Source organism: Polypterus senegalus, chromosome 18 (genome assembly GCF_016835505.1).
Source record: "Polypterus senegalus isolate Bchr_013 chromosome 18, ASM1683550v1, whole genome shotgun sequence".
Classification (NCBI taxonomy): Eukaryota; Metazoa; Chordata; class Cladistia; order Polypteriformes; family Polypteridae; genus Polypterus; species Polypterus senegalus.
In genome coordinates, this window is record NC_053171.1 from 14,938,429 (window position 1) to 14,953,920 (window position 15,492).

The window sequence follows — 15,492 nt, forward strand, 5'->3', positions numbered from 1 at the left end:
CTTGTATAAAAACTACATAGTCCATGACTCCCTGCTGGTTTTCAGGGCACCTCCATACTGCAGGGAGGGCTTCATCTGGCGGCCTGGGGGTATTAGCCATATACCTCAGTGCTTAATTATAGTGTCACACTACATTACACAGTTAGCGGAAGGTAATAACACTGAGATACTCTGTAATTAAATAGGGAATTACGTGGTAAGTACAGCGTAATTAGGGACACCTAATCTGAAGTGATTCTGTCAGTCGGTCAGTCACTGTCCAACCCGCTATATCCTAACACAGGGTCACGGGGGTCTGCTGGAGCCAATCCCAGCCAGCACAGGGCGCGAGGCAGAAACAAATCCTGGGCAGGGTGCCAGCCCACCGCAGGACACATCCACACACCAAGTACAATTTAGGATCGCCAGTGCACCTAACCTGCATGTCTTAGGACTATGGGGGGACACTCACGCTGACACGGGGATAACATGCAAATGCCACGCAGGGAGGACCCAGGAAGCGAACCCAGGTCTGCTACCAACTGCGCCACCGTGCCGACCCAAAAGTGATTCTAATTATTCTTATTTGTTTATGGGTGTGTGTGTGTGTGTACTGATTATATAATAATATATAATATACTATTTGACTACATTATGTCAGTTACAGAGTCTGCTGTGGGGCAGATGCCGATCCTTGGCTGTGGTGCCCCTTTCTTTCCATTTCAGGGTACGCTCACTCATAACAGACTAATGTGATGGCGCCTTTTAACAGAATATGCCTGCCTTTGGACTGTGGATGGAAACCAGAATGTGTGACAGGGCCAGGACCTGAAGCTCTGCGTCAGCAGCACCAACCACTGTACCTTTCTTAGTGCTGACTGCTCATCACGGTGGCTCTCAAGTAGTCTCTCTTAGTCATAGCCATTTTTAATTTTTGGCAGAACTATAGAGGTGCCTACCCCATAAGGATGTTGTGGATTGGCATCCTCGGTTGGCTGGACGTCTGAAGAGGGTTTGCCACAATAGGCCTGGCTCACGTCAATAGGAGGCCAAAGGCAGGGAGTAACCCCCTAACGAGTGAGTGGGGTGGGGAACAGCAGCAAAGAGAAGGCGATTGACGATGAAGAGCGATCTTGAAATGAGTCTCTAGACATCGGGCACTTTTAGCCTGTCAACCACTATACTGGCTTCCGTTTTGCCAGGCTGAGGAGGCTCCTCGCTCTCGCCTGTAAGCTGGTCGATGGCCGCCTTCATTGCCGCCTGCACCAGTGAACAGGCCGTCTGAGACAGAAGCATCTCGTGAAGTTGCCCGCCTGACCACCCAGGTGTGATCTCAGTGTCGTCCTGTGGGTTTACACTTTCAATGACCAAAGTTGGAGGCTCGCAGTCCTTTCCTAACTCACACACATTTATCAACGGGATGATTGTCGGGCTGCCGCGCTTACCGCCTTGGCCCGCCATGCTCAATGTCCCATCACGGATGTGCGCGTCTTCACACAGTTGTTCATTTGCATCTTGTGACACGTGACAGGCCGTTACGTCTCCCCCGTTCTCAGATACCTTTTCACAGGAACGTGCAGACTCTGTGTCCGAGAACGGTGAAGACATCTGAAGAATCTTTTTCGACGCCTGCAAGCAGTCAGACGAGTAGTCAGGCAAGTACTGCTCCTCAGTGCCATCGGGCTCCATCTTGAAGCTCTTCAGCTCCTTGATTCTCTCGACCAGCTTGATCTGGGACACCTTGATGTCCATCATCTTGTACTGGCTGGCACTGACAAGCTTGTTCTGCTGTATATCTCTCACGGAGGGCCTTCCTGAGTTGACGTCTCCACAAGTGACCACCATGGATTTAGTGAAGGAGCTGATGAGGTTCTCCTCACTTTCTGCACTGTTTGGCGTGACTAGGCTCACCTCGACATTTACCGTCAGGCGATCGGCGGGCAGCGCGACGCTTCGTGAGCTGTAATCCCGATAGAAGTCGTGTAAAATATCTGGTGCCCCCTCCAGGCACTTATTAGAAAGTGCAGCTTCCTGGCCACTGCCAAACTCCTCGAAAACGTTGCAAGAGTTGTTGAACTTTATGCTCTGGCAGGTTAATGTCTCTTTGGCCTTGTGCTTGAAGAAAATGGGGAATGACTTGCTTTTCTTCGAGGACAGGGAGTTTTGTGTGTCACTGTCCGTGTCCCGGTTGGCTCTTCTGCCTTTGGAATTGGGGGACTTCCGCTGTTGAGTCATGAACTTCCTGAGGGAAGTCCAAAATCCATCTGGGAAGGCTCTCCTCACGCTGTCTTCATCATCAAAATGGCACAGGCGCTCCAGGTTGCCCATTTCCAGTTTCCTGAGTTGTGCAGATCCAACCATCTCCGCACTACAGAATGTGATGCTGGAGCTCCGCCGGCATTTGTCCCACTGGTTTCTTCCTCGTTTATTTTTTCGTTTTCCTAAACAGATCAGTGAAGGCTTAACGGAGCACTCCTGACAGACCCGCTGCCATTTTTCCTTATCTTTGCTCTTTGTCTTTTGCGGCTTTTTGCTTCTCATGCCACTTTCTCCAGCTCTGACCCAACTTCTCAAGGAAGGCTCATCCTTCCCACTCCAGAAGTTGTTATTCATCAAACCATCGGCCTCACTGGCTGGACTCTTCAAAACTTTCAGGTTCTGGATAGCCCCTTCTTCCAGTTTGACTGTGCGGATGCTCTCAGTGGTCAACTGATTGGCATTGTTGTCCCGAAACCCTCTGGAACGCTTGCCTTTGGTGGACGCCCTGCTGTCAAGTTGTCTTTTGGCTTTGAATTTCGCAAGCAGGAGCCGGGGGGGACCAGTCAGCTTCCGCTTCAGTCCAACAGTCCCCTTGCTGTGTTCTGCTACCTGGGATGACACTGATGGGCTTTGTTCAATGGACATATTAGAAGGTGCTTAGCAGAGTGGCAGACTTAGGGGGGTCAATGTGGATTAATGGAGTTTGTTCATCTTGAGCACACTTGAAGGGATCTCGAGGACATTCAGATCCAGCCAGGGAAAGGAGGCAAGCAAGTACTGTACCTGAAAAATACAAACATTGTTTTGTAATCATTGCAATTGTTCTGTGTTTCATAACATTGATGATTCCAAAAAATAACTAAGAACACAATGGGCATACTTTACAAATATGAATGTGAAGACAAACAGAAATTTGATTGTACTGTACAATGGATACTGTAGGTAATACTTCATTTGTCCCAAAGGGGAAATTGAACCTTTACAGAAACTCAATGACAAACTACAGACACCCCCAAAAACCCCCTAATACACACAAACTTCTGGCTTTGATATCACAGCAAAAAAAAAAAAAAACAGAAATCCCATTCAACGGCTTTTTGTTAAAAGTACTTCTATTATTCAACTTAACAATATTGGACCTTTTTAGTCCACCTTAAGAAATGGATAAGTGTCTGTCTGGTGGCTATGTCTCTGTCAAAGACATTTTCTGTGATAAAATGTATTGCATTTGTCCTTCCAACAGATGGAGCATCACAAACATTAACCCTGCTTTTATGAATCCAATACCAAATACTATATAACAGAGACAAGTGCGTTGCATTTGTCATTCCAGCAAATGGTGTATCACAAAAATTAGCACTGCTTTTATAAATCCCATTTCAAATGGCATATAACAAAGACATATGCATTGCATTTGTCAATTCAACAGATGGCACATCACAAATATTAACACTGCTTTTATGAATCCAATACCAACTGGCATATAACAGAGAAATACGGATTGCACTTGTCATTCCAACAGATGGTGCATCACAGACATCAGCACTGCTTTTATGAATCCTATACCAAATGGCATATAACAGACACGTGCATTGCATTTGTCATTGCAACAAGTGGCACATCTCAAAAATTTATAGTAATAAAATACACTGCATTTGTCATTCCAACAGATGGTGCATCACAGACATCAGCACTGCTTTCATGACTCTCATACAAAATGGTGTATAACAGGGACATATGTATTGCATTTGTCATTCCAACAGATGGTGCATCACAAATGTTAACACTGCTTTTATGAATCCTATACCAAATGGCATATAATAGACATGTGCATTGCATTTGTCATTGCAACAGGTGGCACATCTCAAAAATCTATAGTAATAAAATACACTGCATTTGTCATTCCAACAGATGGTGCATCACAGACATCAGCACTGCTTTCATGACTCCCATACAAAATGGTGTATAACAGGGACATATGTATTGCATTTGTCATTCCAACAGATGGTGCATCACAAATGTTAACTCTGCTTTTATGAATCCAATACCATCCATCCATCCATTTTCTAACCCGCTGAATCCGAATACAGGGTCACGGGGGTCTGCCAGAGCCAATCCCAGCCAACACAGGGCACAAGGCAGGAACCAATCCTGGGCAGGGTGCCAACCTACCGCAGGACACACACAAACACACCCACACACACTAGGGCCAATTTAGAATTGCCAATCCACCTAACCTGCATGTCTTTGGATTGTGGGAGGAAACCGGAGCGCCCGCAGGAAACCCACACAGACACGGGGAGAACATGCAAACTCCACGCAGGGAGGACCCGGGAAGCGAATCCAGGTCTCCTAACTGTGAGGCAGCAGCGCTACCACTGCGCCACCGTGCCGCCCGAATCCAATACCAACTTGCATATAACAGAGAAATATGGATTGCACCTGTCATTCCAACAGATGGTGCATCACAGACATCAGCACTGCTTTTATGAATCCTATACCAAATGGCATATAACAGACATGTGCATTGCATTTGTCATTGCAACAGGTGGCACATCTCAAAAATCTATAGTAATAAAATGCACTGCATTTGTCATTCCAACAGATTTGTCATTCCACAAACATTTGTAGTAATACAGTCTTCTGGGAGATAAGACGGTGCGGTCGCTGATGATCTTGTCTCTTTTTCCTCCCACAGCTCAGAGAAATCCACTGAGGACAACTGATTCCGCCCCTTTTGATCCAGCAACTATAAAACTAAGACGCTCCCAGCAGAGCTTGTTTCATTCCAGGAAGAGCAGACCACTGGACTGGGCTCCATCCTGACCATTGTAACTGCTCTACAAAACCCTGCTTCAAACCCAAACCCTAACAGGCAATATTGCCTTTTGTTTCTGTTGTTTGCGCCATGGAGTGTCTGTTTATTTTAAAAGGGGGAATCTGGCTGGCGTCCCAACATCTGTTTGGTGGACGTGTGTGTTGCCTCGGTCACCGACAGCCTATAAAATTAGCTATAAAGTTGTGTAGTGCAACTCGGGCTTTAGATGCAGTTCCTCTGGTCTCCAGTGGTGGTGCTGTGGAGCCTAAGAGGTTGGTTGGATTTCTTCGCACTCTGTAAATGTGCCAGGAATGACCCTACAACCGTTATGTCACAGCCAACGCTCCCTCTAAATGTTTCTACTGACGAGCAGATGTGCATAACACTTGATCTGGTACTTAACGTTGACGAGCAGTTTCTTGTGTCCCTCCGTAAATTTCAGGTGATATACAGCACCGCTACATCAGCATAGCACTAGGCTGGGAAGTATTGAACGCCATGAAAAGAAACAACACACAAATGACGAACAGGGTTAGGGTTCCAGCTGGAGTTTCAGCAGGCGCTGGTGCATCACCAGTGGGTGAAGGGTGCGATAAGAGCTGTGTGGCTGCGCAGGAGTGAGAGGGGTGCGATACGTGACGGGTCACAAACGCTGCGCGGCACACAGAAAAAAAACGGTGCACTTCGGCTTAGAGAGAACATAGATTTTAAACCTGATTTGCATTTACTTTGTTTTGTTGTGATTTATCTCTTTCACATTTGTATGTTAGTTTTGTGTATAATTTGTTAATTATGTACTGTCTCTTTAAATTCTTTGTGGGTGGTACCCCAAGAGCTCAGGGATATCTGATCACTCAAGTTTGTCTGGAGGTCGTCTACCTCAGTGATAACAGGTGCATTTGTTCCTGGTGTCAAATTTCTTTTCTATTACCATCTCTTTGCTCGTTCAGCTGCTCCTGTGCGGCGTCATCTACATTTCGTGCGGCGCTTCGAACGTTTTAAAGTCACTGCCGACTTGTCTGTCTTGTCCACCAGACATCCTCAAACACTCTGAGATCTCCTTTCGCTGTTCCGTTATTTCATCGAGTAATATTTCCCGTTTGTTTGCGCTTATGCGATCTTCACTCTCATTTTCCTACTTCCATTAACCTGCTCTGCATGTGCATCACAGCACCTGCTTCCAAAGGTTGTAAGTATGACGGAAAGTGAGAGTGTCTCTCTGTGTCTCTTCAAAAGATCTCGTCTCGTCGCAGTCTCGTCCCAACGCTGTTTTTTTTATTTTTATTTTGTTTGTTTTTTTTATTCTAATAGAGTATTTAGATACATCTCTGGATGCGCTGGGACACATCATCAGTGATGTTTCCTGAGATCATCGGGTGTTTCGGGTCTCACAACATCAGACACCCTCTCTCAGGTGACCCAGCCGGGGTTGATCACGCCCCAACTTGTGTCCCAGCAGCACTGGCCCACTTTGCGGACCTCTTGATCCAAATCCACCTCGAGGCTCTTTCTGCGGCTTCTGTGATGGACTTAATGGCTCTCCTCTTTGCAGCTCCTGTGATTCCAAGCCTGGCAAAGATCTTACACAGGGATCGAGCGGCAAATCCTCTGCACCCTACTTCTATGGGCTCACAGCAAGCCTTCCAGCCCTTCCTTCGGCAGTCCTCAATGAGCTCCTGATACTTGAGCCGCTTACGCTCATTTGCCTCTTCCATGCGGTCCTCCCATGGGACTGTCAGTTCCAGCAAAAGGACTTGCTTGGACGATGCAGATGTTAAAACTATGTCGGGTCTCAATGAGGTTGATGTCACAAATTCTGGGAACTTGAGCTGCCTGCCCAGGTCAACCCGCAGCTCCCAGTCTGCTGAAGAAGAAAGGAGGCTGAATGATTTTTGCTGTTTGCGCCTGCTCACCAGCCCTTATAAAGGCAATTCTTCTCTGGCTGCCAACATATTTGTTGTTGGCCACTGCATGTGAAATGGTCTCTGCTATACACTTTAGGACTTGATCGTGTCGCCAACGGTATCGGCCCTCTCCAAGGGCAGATGGGCAGCTACTCAGAATATGCTCCAGGGATCCTCGTCCAGGACAGAGTGGACACGTTGGAACTTCACTCTTACCCCAAACATGCAGGTTCGTTGGGCTGGGGAGCACGTCGTACACAGCTTGGACCAGGAACTTAATAGGCTGTGGCTCTGCCTTCCAGATGTCGTTCCAGGTGATCTTCCTCTCTAGCGCTCCTTCCCACCTCGTCCATGCCCCTTGCTGCCGCATGCTCACCGCCCTGCTGGTCCTCACCTCCTCAACACCTGCTCGGACTTCCTCTAGAGAGATAATAGTTTAACTCAGTGTTTGCCAACCTCCGTCCTGTGGCTCCCCTGTGGCTGCAGGTTTTTGTTCCAACCAGATGCCTAATAAGCGACAACGCCTGATAGCATTGATCTCATTTAATTAGCTGGGACTCTTTTTCTGTTATTCTACATTCAGAAAAGCACAGCAGCAGGATTTTTACATTTATAAGACCTTTAGAAATATTTCTGCTTTTGCTACCGATTGAAATGCTTAACTCTGTTTTGTTGAGTTCATTCTACAGTATTTTGCCCTTTCTCTCTCTGCAGTTTTCCCCCATCGTTGTATGTTATCAATGACCATTAAAAACGAGCAGAGCAGACACGCTGGCAAACAACACACTGAATAATCAAATAAAAGGCTGCAACTACTTTAGCATGAAACCCACTAATTAGTAAATAATATATTAATTAAACAATTAGAACACTTGCAAAAATAGAATGAAAATCAAGATGAAAATGTTAAAAAGAAAGAAAAATACATTATTCCCATATAACTGCTTGGTATATTTTAACTCTTTGAGGGCTGAATATTTTTTCCCAAAAAATCATAGTTTCTGACAAGCAATGGTTTCATACAGAAATCAACCTAAAAGTCTGTTGCTGCATGCAGCAGCTGCCAGTTTGCCAAGAACGTGTGGCAGGCTTGCTGCCAGGCTGTCTTTACGTGGCTGAGACACGGTCGCAGTGCGTTGCAATCTGGTATCTAAACCTCTTATCATTGTTAAGTGGCCATCCTCCCTGGTGATCAATGGCAGTACAATGATTAACTGAGGACCAGTCAGCTGAAGCTGGGTCTCACATTTGTTTAGTTACTTGTATCAAAATCTGAGTCTGACAAGTCATAGTCCAGTTCAGAGATAACAGGAAAACGTTGTTTATGGAGTGTTTTGCTTTACGCATTCGCTTTGATCTCTCGCCAGATGTCAGTGCCATTTTTGCTGCTGTTTGTGTCTTGATACTCGTGCGAGTGCAGGAAATCTCGGTCAAACCAATGAATCTAACAATCGTTCTAGCAACGAGAGTCCAACGTAACGTTGGTTTTGTCGCGGTTTACAGTCGATTACCATCGTCAACTCCTCCTGTTGACAAAAGTCAACCTCAGCCCTGAAAGAGTTAATATCTATCTCTCCATCCATCCATTACCCAACCTGCTATATCCTAACACACAGGGTCACGGGGGTCTGCTGGAGCCAATACCAGCCAACACAGGGCGCAAGGCAGGGAACAAGCCCCGGGCAGGGTGCCAGCCCACCACAGGGCACACACACACACCAATCACACACTCGGGACAATTTAGGATCACCAATGCACCTAACCTGTGTGTCTTTGGACTGTGGGAGGAAACCCACGCAGACACGGGGAGAACATGCAAACTCCACGCAGGGAGGACCCGGAAAGCGAACCCGGGTCTCCTTACTGCGAGGCAGCAGCTCTACCCACTGTGCCACCCTGCTTTTATACTCAAGCGTCGCATATTCCCAATCATAATGACACAATACGTTTTAAAAGTATCACATATCATCTTCTGTGCCGTCTTCTTTTTCTGTATATATACTGTATATATATATATTGTGGCAGGTGGCTGGGTGTGGTCACCAATCAGCCACCTACTTAAGGAGCCGCCGCCCTGCAATCAAGGCTGGAGTCGGGTGAGGAGGAGGACAAGGTCGAGGCAGAGGAGGCGAAGAGAGGCCTGAGTATTTGTGTGAAAAGGACTGTGTTTGTGGACTTTGGGGAGCAGGGGGTTTGGTGGCGGTGCACTTGACTTTTGTATAGCATTGTGTAAATAAACGTGGGTGATGATTAAAACGGTGTCCGTCTGTGTGTGTCCGGGCCGCTATACTTCACAATATATTACCAAACTTAGTTCTCTAATTTCTATATTGTTCCCAAAATACAGAACTTGGGAAATAACACATCACTTAATTAGCCCAGAAATCCAATTAAAAACAGAAGTTGGTTGGAACAAAAACCTGCAGGCACAGGGGGTCCCCAGGACCGCGGTTGGGAACCACTGCTTTAATGCATTTTCTTACTGAGCAAAATTCATAATTACTGTATATATATACTGTATATATACACATATATAAGTATATATATATGTATGTATATATATTGTATTCGGGTGCCAATCCAGGTGGTCCTTCATGTGGTGTGTGTGGCAATATGCTATCAGCGCATGCTCCCACCCTCCTCCTCCTTGGATTTGATGAATAGAACAGAAAATTCTTTGTGCATGTCAGCCGTACGATAAACTGTCTCCGCCTAACAAGTTCGATCTGACATGATCCGCTGCAATCATGTTTGCATTTGAACTGCGTAGCGCTGAGACCCCAATTGTTGAGAGACAGTCAGATGGTTGTGGTTCTGCATATATAAATGATCCAAGTGAAAGTGGGATATTCCGTTCTGTGATTCCACGCTGATTTTCCATTCTTATTTCAGACTCCCACCATTTTCTGTTTATGTGTGCTCCCCGCTAATTAGCTCGTATTTGGCGTTACAGCCCCGAAGACGGTTTACGAGATAACTCGTAGGTGGCATCTGTTTATAGATCGCCTACTGCAGGTTGACTCATATTTAGCAGTCGACATGATGGTTTTGGATTTTGTTGGGGGTTTTTTTTTGGATTATTATTATCTTGCCGTCTATTAGTGAATCTGGGACTTGTTCACGTTAGGCCTGTCTGTTCGGTTAGCCTCCAGTAGTGACGAGCAGAACAAGCAAGTTTGACGCCTATAAAGTTTTGTGACGCTGACACTAAATTTCCAGTTTAAAACATTTAAAAGAAATCTTGGGGTTGAAAACACCTAAAGCCCCCTAAAGCCTTGTTCACACGTCCGTGCATGTGATGTGTCACACTCACCAGTCCCACCAGATAGATAGATAGATAGATAGATAGATAGATAGATAGGCGTAGTTGGCAGGATTACAGATAGATAGATAAGCATAGTTGGCAGGATTACAGATAGATAGATAGATAGATAGATAGATAGATAGATAGATAGATAGATAGATAGATATGAAAGGCACTATATAATAGATAGATAGATAGATAGATAGATAGATAGATAGATAGATAGATAGATAGATAGATACTTTATTAATCCCAAGGGGAAATTCACATAATCCAGCAGCAGTATACTGATACAAAGAAACAATATTAAATTAAATAGTAATAAAAATGAAAAGAATTCAAATAAAATTAATGTTCGCATTTACTCCCCCTGGTGGAATTGAAGAGTCGCATAGTGTGGGGGAGGAACGATCTCCTCAGTCTGTCAGTGGAGCAGGACGGTGACAAAAGTCTGTCACTGAAGCTACTCCTCTGCCTGGAGATGACACTGTTCAGTGGATGCAGTGGATTCTTCATGATTGACAGGAGTTTGCTTAGTGCCCGTCACTCTGCCACAGATGTTAAACTGTCCAACTTTACTCCTACAATAGAGCCTGCCTTCTTAACAAGTTTGTCCAGGCGTGAGGCGTCTTTCATCTTTATGCTGCCACCCCAGCACACCACCGCGTAGAAGAGGGCACGCGCCACAACCGTCTGGTAGAACATCTGCAGCATCTTACTGCAGATGTTGAAGGATGCCAACCTTCTCAGAAAGTATAGTCTGCTCTGACCTTTCTTACAAAGAGCATCAGTATTGGCAGTCCAGTCCAGTTCTGTTTATGCCCCTCGTCCACATCACCGTGAAGAAGTGCAGTGGGTATACTCTAACAAAGAGTCACATTTGAACCCTGGTCCAATGTGTCTGAGTCTCATATCCTTCTGAGCGCTCGAATGCTTAAAAGCTGACACTGTTATTGTATTATCCACTATGATAAATGTATTTCTTGTTATTTTATATAACCCCTTAAGAGAAAAATGTTATATTTATGGCATAACCTTTCTTCAGTAATACTAAGTTTCCTGTTTTTGTACCCAGCTGGATCATAATATATAAAAACTAGACATTAAGCCCGTTACAATAACGGGCACTAGAACAGTAGTGCATAAACATTAGTAGGACCAGTCTATATTAAATGGCAAGGGACCTTGACCTTGTCTTAATTTTTTCGTTAAAAATATTTTTGCAAGAAGCCTAAAGTAAAATAATATTAAAAATAAAATAGAAATGTATGACAATACAGTAAGTATAATTATTATTACCTTAGTGTAAAACTTTATAACAATCTGTAATACACAATATCTGAAGAAGATATTTAGGAAAACGTTTTTATTTTTTTACCTCAGGAAATTTTTCAATAAAATTTCATTATAGATAACATTTTTTGTAAACACTCTTGTTCAGGACCATCTAAAACGTTGACAACAACATCTGGAAAACTTCTAACTCTTGATAATGCAACATACGAGGCATGGCAGACAAGTAATGAGACTGGCAGCACTGCAAGTGATCTGGCAACGCTGCGCTGTTGTCCTTGATAGAGCACGTGTATCAGTACCCTCCCATAGCTCAGTGCGAGTTTCAACTCCTTCCGTTAACTACGTGATTTTTGTGACTGCTATTAGCGAAGTTGTGTGTCACGCAAAATGGAACAGCGGAATTTGGAGCAACGTTGTGCCATTAAACAGCAAGTGTGACGTCTGAAAAGTTAAAACAGGCCTATGGGGAACATTCCTTAACCCGAGCTCAAGTTTTTCGCTGGCACAAATCATTTTTGGAAGGCAGAAAACACGTTGAAGATGAACACCGTTCAGGGAGGACTTCAACTTCGAAAACCAATGAAAACATCGAACGTGTGAACACTCTTGCGAGATCAGACCGTCGTTTAACATTAAGAATGTTGAGTGAACAATTAAATTTGAACAGATTTACTGTTCATCAAATTTTGACTGAACATTTGCACATGCGAAAGGTCTGTGCCAAAATGGTGCCCAAAAACTGCCCTCTCCATAACAGAATTTTTGACCTCAAAAGGCATTCCTGTGGTTCCCCAGCCCCCTTATTCACCTGACCTCAGTCCGTGTGACTTTTTCCTTTTTCCTAAACTGAAAAATGTCCTCAAAGGACGTCATTTCTGGACTTTAGAAAACATCCAAAAGAGTGTAATGGACATGCTGAAGACCATACCGGTTGAAGACTTCCAGCGCTGCTACCAACAGTGGGAACAACGTCTCCATCGGTGTGTAGCTGCCCAAGGAACTACTTTGAAGGGGATAACATTGATGTTTGAAAAAAAATAAAAACTTTGGTGAATAAAAAATCAGTCTCATTACTTTTCTGCCACACCTCGTATAACTGACCGTGGCTGAATACTGGCTCTGGCAAGTAAATGGCAACTTTTTGTAAGGTTTGCCCTTGAGCTTTATTAATTGCTATGGCAAAGGCTAATGTAACTGGAAATTGTCGCCTTCTTATGGTAAAGGGTAAATTAGTAGAGGATAGAGCCAAATCAATACGGGGAATATTCTGACGCTCATTTTCTTTTTTACAATCGATCAATTTGCTCGTATTTTTCTTTGTCTTTCAGCCTTTTCTTTTGTTGATGTTTACTTGCTGAGCTGACCGTTCCTCCAGGAGATGTTACTTATATACGATGTGAGTGTCTGTGTCTTTTGTCCTACTTGACGTGTCCTTTTTTTTGGGTGGCATGTTGTTAGTAGATAGTTAGTTAGTAAACACGCACGGGGCAGTATGTGTGGCGTCTCCCCAGCAATGGATTTTATGTGCGCGGCTGTGACTACCCAATCAACACTCTCCCCAGCAATGCTGTCCTTTATTTGCTTATCATGAAGACCGCGGATACGCCATTCACTCTGTGGCCAGCTTCCTGTGTGTGTGCGTCCACGATCTCCCCAGCAATGCTTTCCTTTATTTGCTTATTATAAAGGCCGCGGATACGCCATTCGCTGTGTGCTCAGCTTCCAGTGTGTGTCCGTCCACGATCTCCCCAGTAATGCTGTCCTTTATTTGCTTATTATGAAGGCCGCGGATACGCCATTCACTCTGTGGCCAGCTTCCAGTGTGTGTCCATCCACGATCTCCCCAGTAATGCTGTCCTTTATTTGCTTATTATGAAGGCCGCGGCTACGCCATTCACTGTGTGCCCAGCTTCCAGTGTGTGTCCGTCCACGATCTCCCCAGCAATACTGTCCTTTATTTGCTTATCATGCGCGGACGCGGCTACGCCATTCACTGTGTGCCCAGCTTCCAGTGTGTGTCCGTCCACGATCTCCCCAGCAATACTGTCCTTTATTTGCTTATCATGAAGGCCGCGGCTACGCCATTCACTGTGTGCCCAGCTTCCAGTGTGTGTCTCCACGATCTCCCCATTCACTGTGTGGCCAGCTTCCAGTGTGTGTGTGACCCCGATGCCTTTATTTGCTTATCATGCGCGAGCCTCGTGTGCCAGCTTCCAGGTGTGTGTGACCACGACGGACACGGACACCTAGACGCACAAAGGGGTTTTATTAAAGAGGATATAGGCTATTGTTCTCTTCTTTTTGACCATGAGAAACAGTGTGTGTGTGGTGAAATTCACACATCTCCTAAAATAAGAATAAAAATAATACATTTAAAACGTCACGTACATCCTAAGCAAACAGGACTAGCAATCCAATTGTGGTCATCTAAGGTACCAACATCTGCCATGTCGCGGTGTAACCAATCATGTTAGACGTTTTCTGAATTTGTAATAAATTCCTTTTAAAGAATAGAGACCTTATCAAAGGATTTGTATAAATAGAATGCAGAGGACACTTTTTTCTTTGCAAAAACACCAATATGATGCTTTTTGCCTGTTTGGAGATTTAGATAAAGAATAACAATTGTGTTTTATTACTTAAATCGGGGCATTCTAGTTGGGGGGGGTGTTCATATTCATTTTTTTATTTTATTTTATTGATTTTATTAAAGTCACACATCATTCTATACAAATAAATCAATTTTTACAAACATAACATCGAAAACAAATCAACTCCCACCCATGAAAAAGAGAGCTAAGCCAGCAGAGTAAAACTTAAAGCTAGTAAAAATAAGTAAATAGATAAATAAATAAGTGAATAATGATAAATGGAGAAGTCCTCAGTGCTTTTAAAGCTTATTCTAAAATGTTATTGATCAGATCCTGCCAGGTTTTGAAAACGTTCTGCACAGCCCCTCTAATGAGAATTTGATTTTTTTCCAGTTTCAGATAATATATAACATCGGTTACTCACTGACTTAGAATAGAAGAGTTGGGATTCTTTCAGTTGTCCGAGATAAGTCTGCGTGCCAATAGTGTAGTAAAGGCCATCACAGTTTGTTTGTCCTTCTCCACTTTAAGCCCCACCAAACACAGCTGTTAGTGGATTAGGAGGGACTGTGATGCCAAGGCTGTCTGATAGACATTTAAAGATTTTGGTCCAGAATGATGTTAATTTGGTGCCCACCGCCCAAAACATGTGGCCCAGTGAGGCTGGAGCTCGACTGCAACGTTCGCAGGTTGGATCTCTCCGTGGAAACATTTTGTGCTCGATATATAATTTTCAGTTGAGTAACTGCGTGCTTTGCACATAAGGAGCTCGAGTGGATTCTCTACATGGCTACCTTCCACTCCTTTTCTGAGATGTTGCGCGCGAGATCCTTTTCCCACTGTCCTCTTGGATCTTTGAAATGGAGGGACTGTAAAATAGTTTTATAAATTACAGAAATGCTGTCTGAGTCCTCGAGACTGAGCAATGGAGGGAGGTTGGAGGTGAGGGGAATTGGACAGGTTCTGTTTAGCAAAGTTTCTGATTTGAAGGGAGTGACAGAAATGTGTTGGTGGAAAGTTCAATTTGGAATGTAATTGTTCGTAGGATGCAAAGACGTTGTCTAGGTACAGATCTCTAGGTGATTTAACCCCAAATGTTTTCCATACATTAAAAACTGCATATGTTTGCGAGGGTGGCTAAAGGTGGTTCTCGTGCAGAGGTGCCACCAATAAAAGCTTCTCCATCTTAAAATGCTTCCTACATTGGTTCCACATTCTGAGTGAGAGAAGCACAATTGGATTATTAGTATATTGGCGATAACTTGCATTTATTGGGGCACAAAGCAGGGAATATAAAGATGTACTGCAGGATTTGACTTCTATTGTGCACCCAGCCTGTGT

The 15,492-nt window shown here is 44.3% G+C and overlaps 1 protein-coding gene across 1 annotated transcript in view; it reads right to left on the reverse strand.

The window, feature by feature from the left end:
• Positions 1–358: 358 nt before the first annotated feature.
• LOC120519026 overlaps positions 359–15,492 on the reverse strand; it is a 45,720-nt gene continuing 30,586 nt past the window's right edge. Inside the window, exon 2 of the mRNA XM_039742108.1 lies at positions 359–3,021. Within this exon, the coding sequence (XP_039598042.1) occupies positions 1,126–2,883 (1,758 nt within the window). The 5' untranslated portion in view covers positions 2,884–3,021 and the 3' untranslated portion in view covers positions 359–1,125. The remainder of the gene's footprint in view (positions 3,022–15,492) is intronic.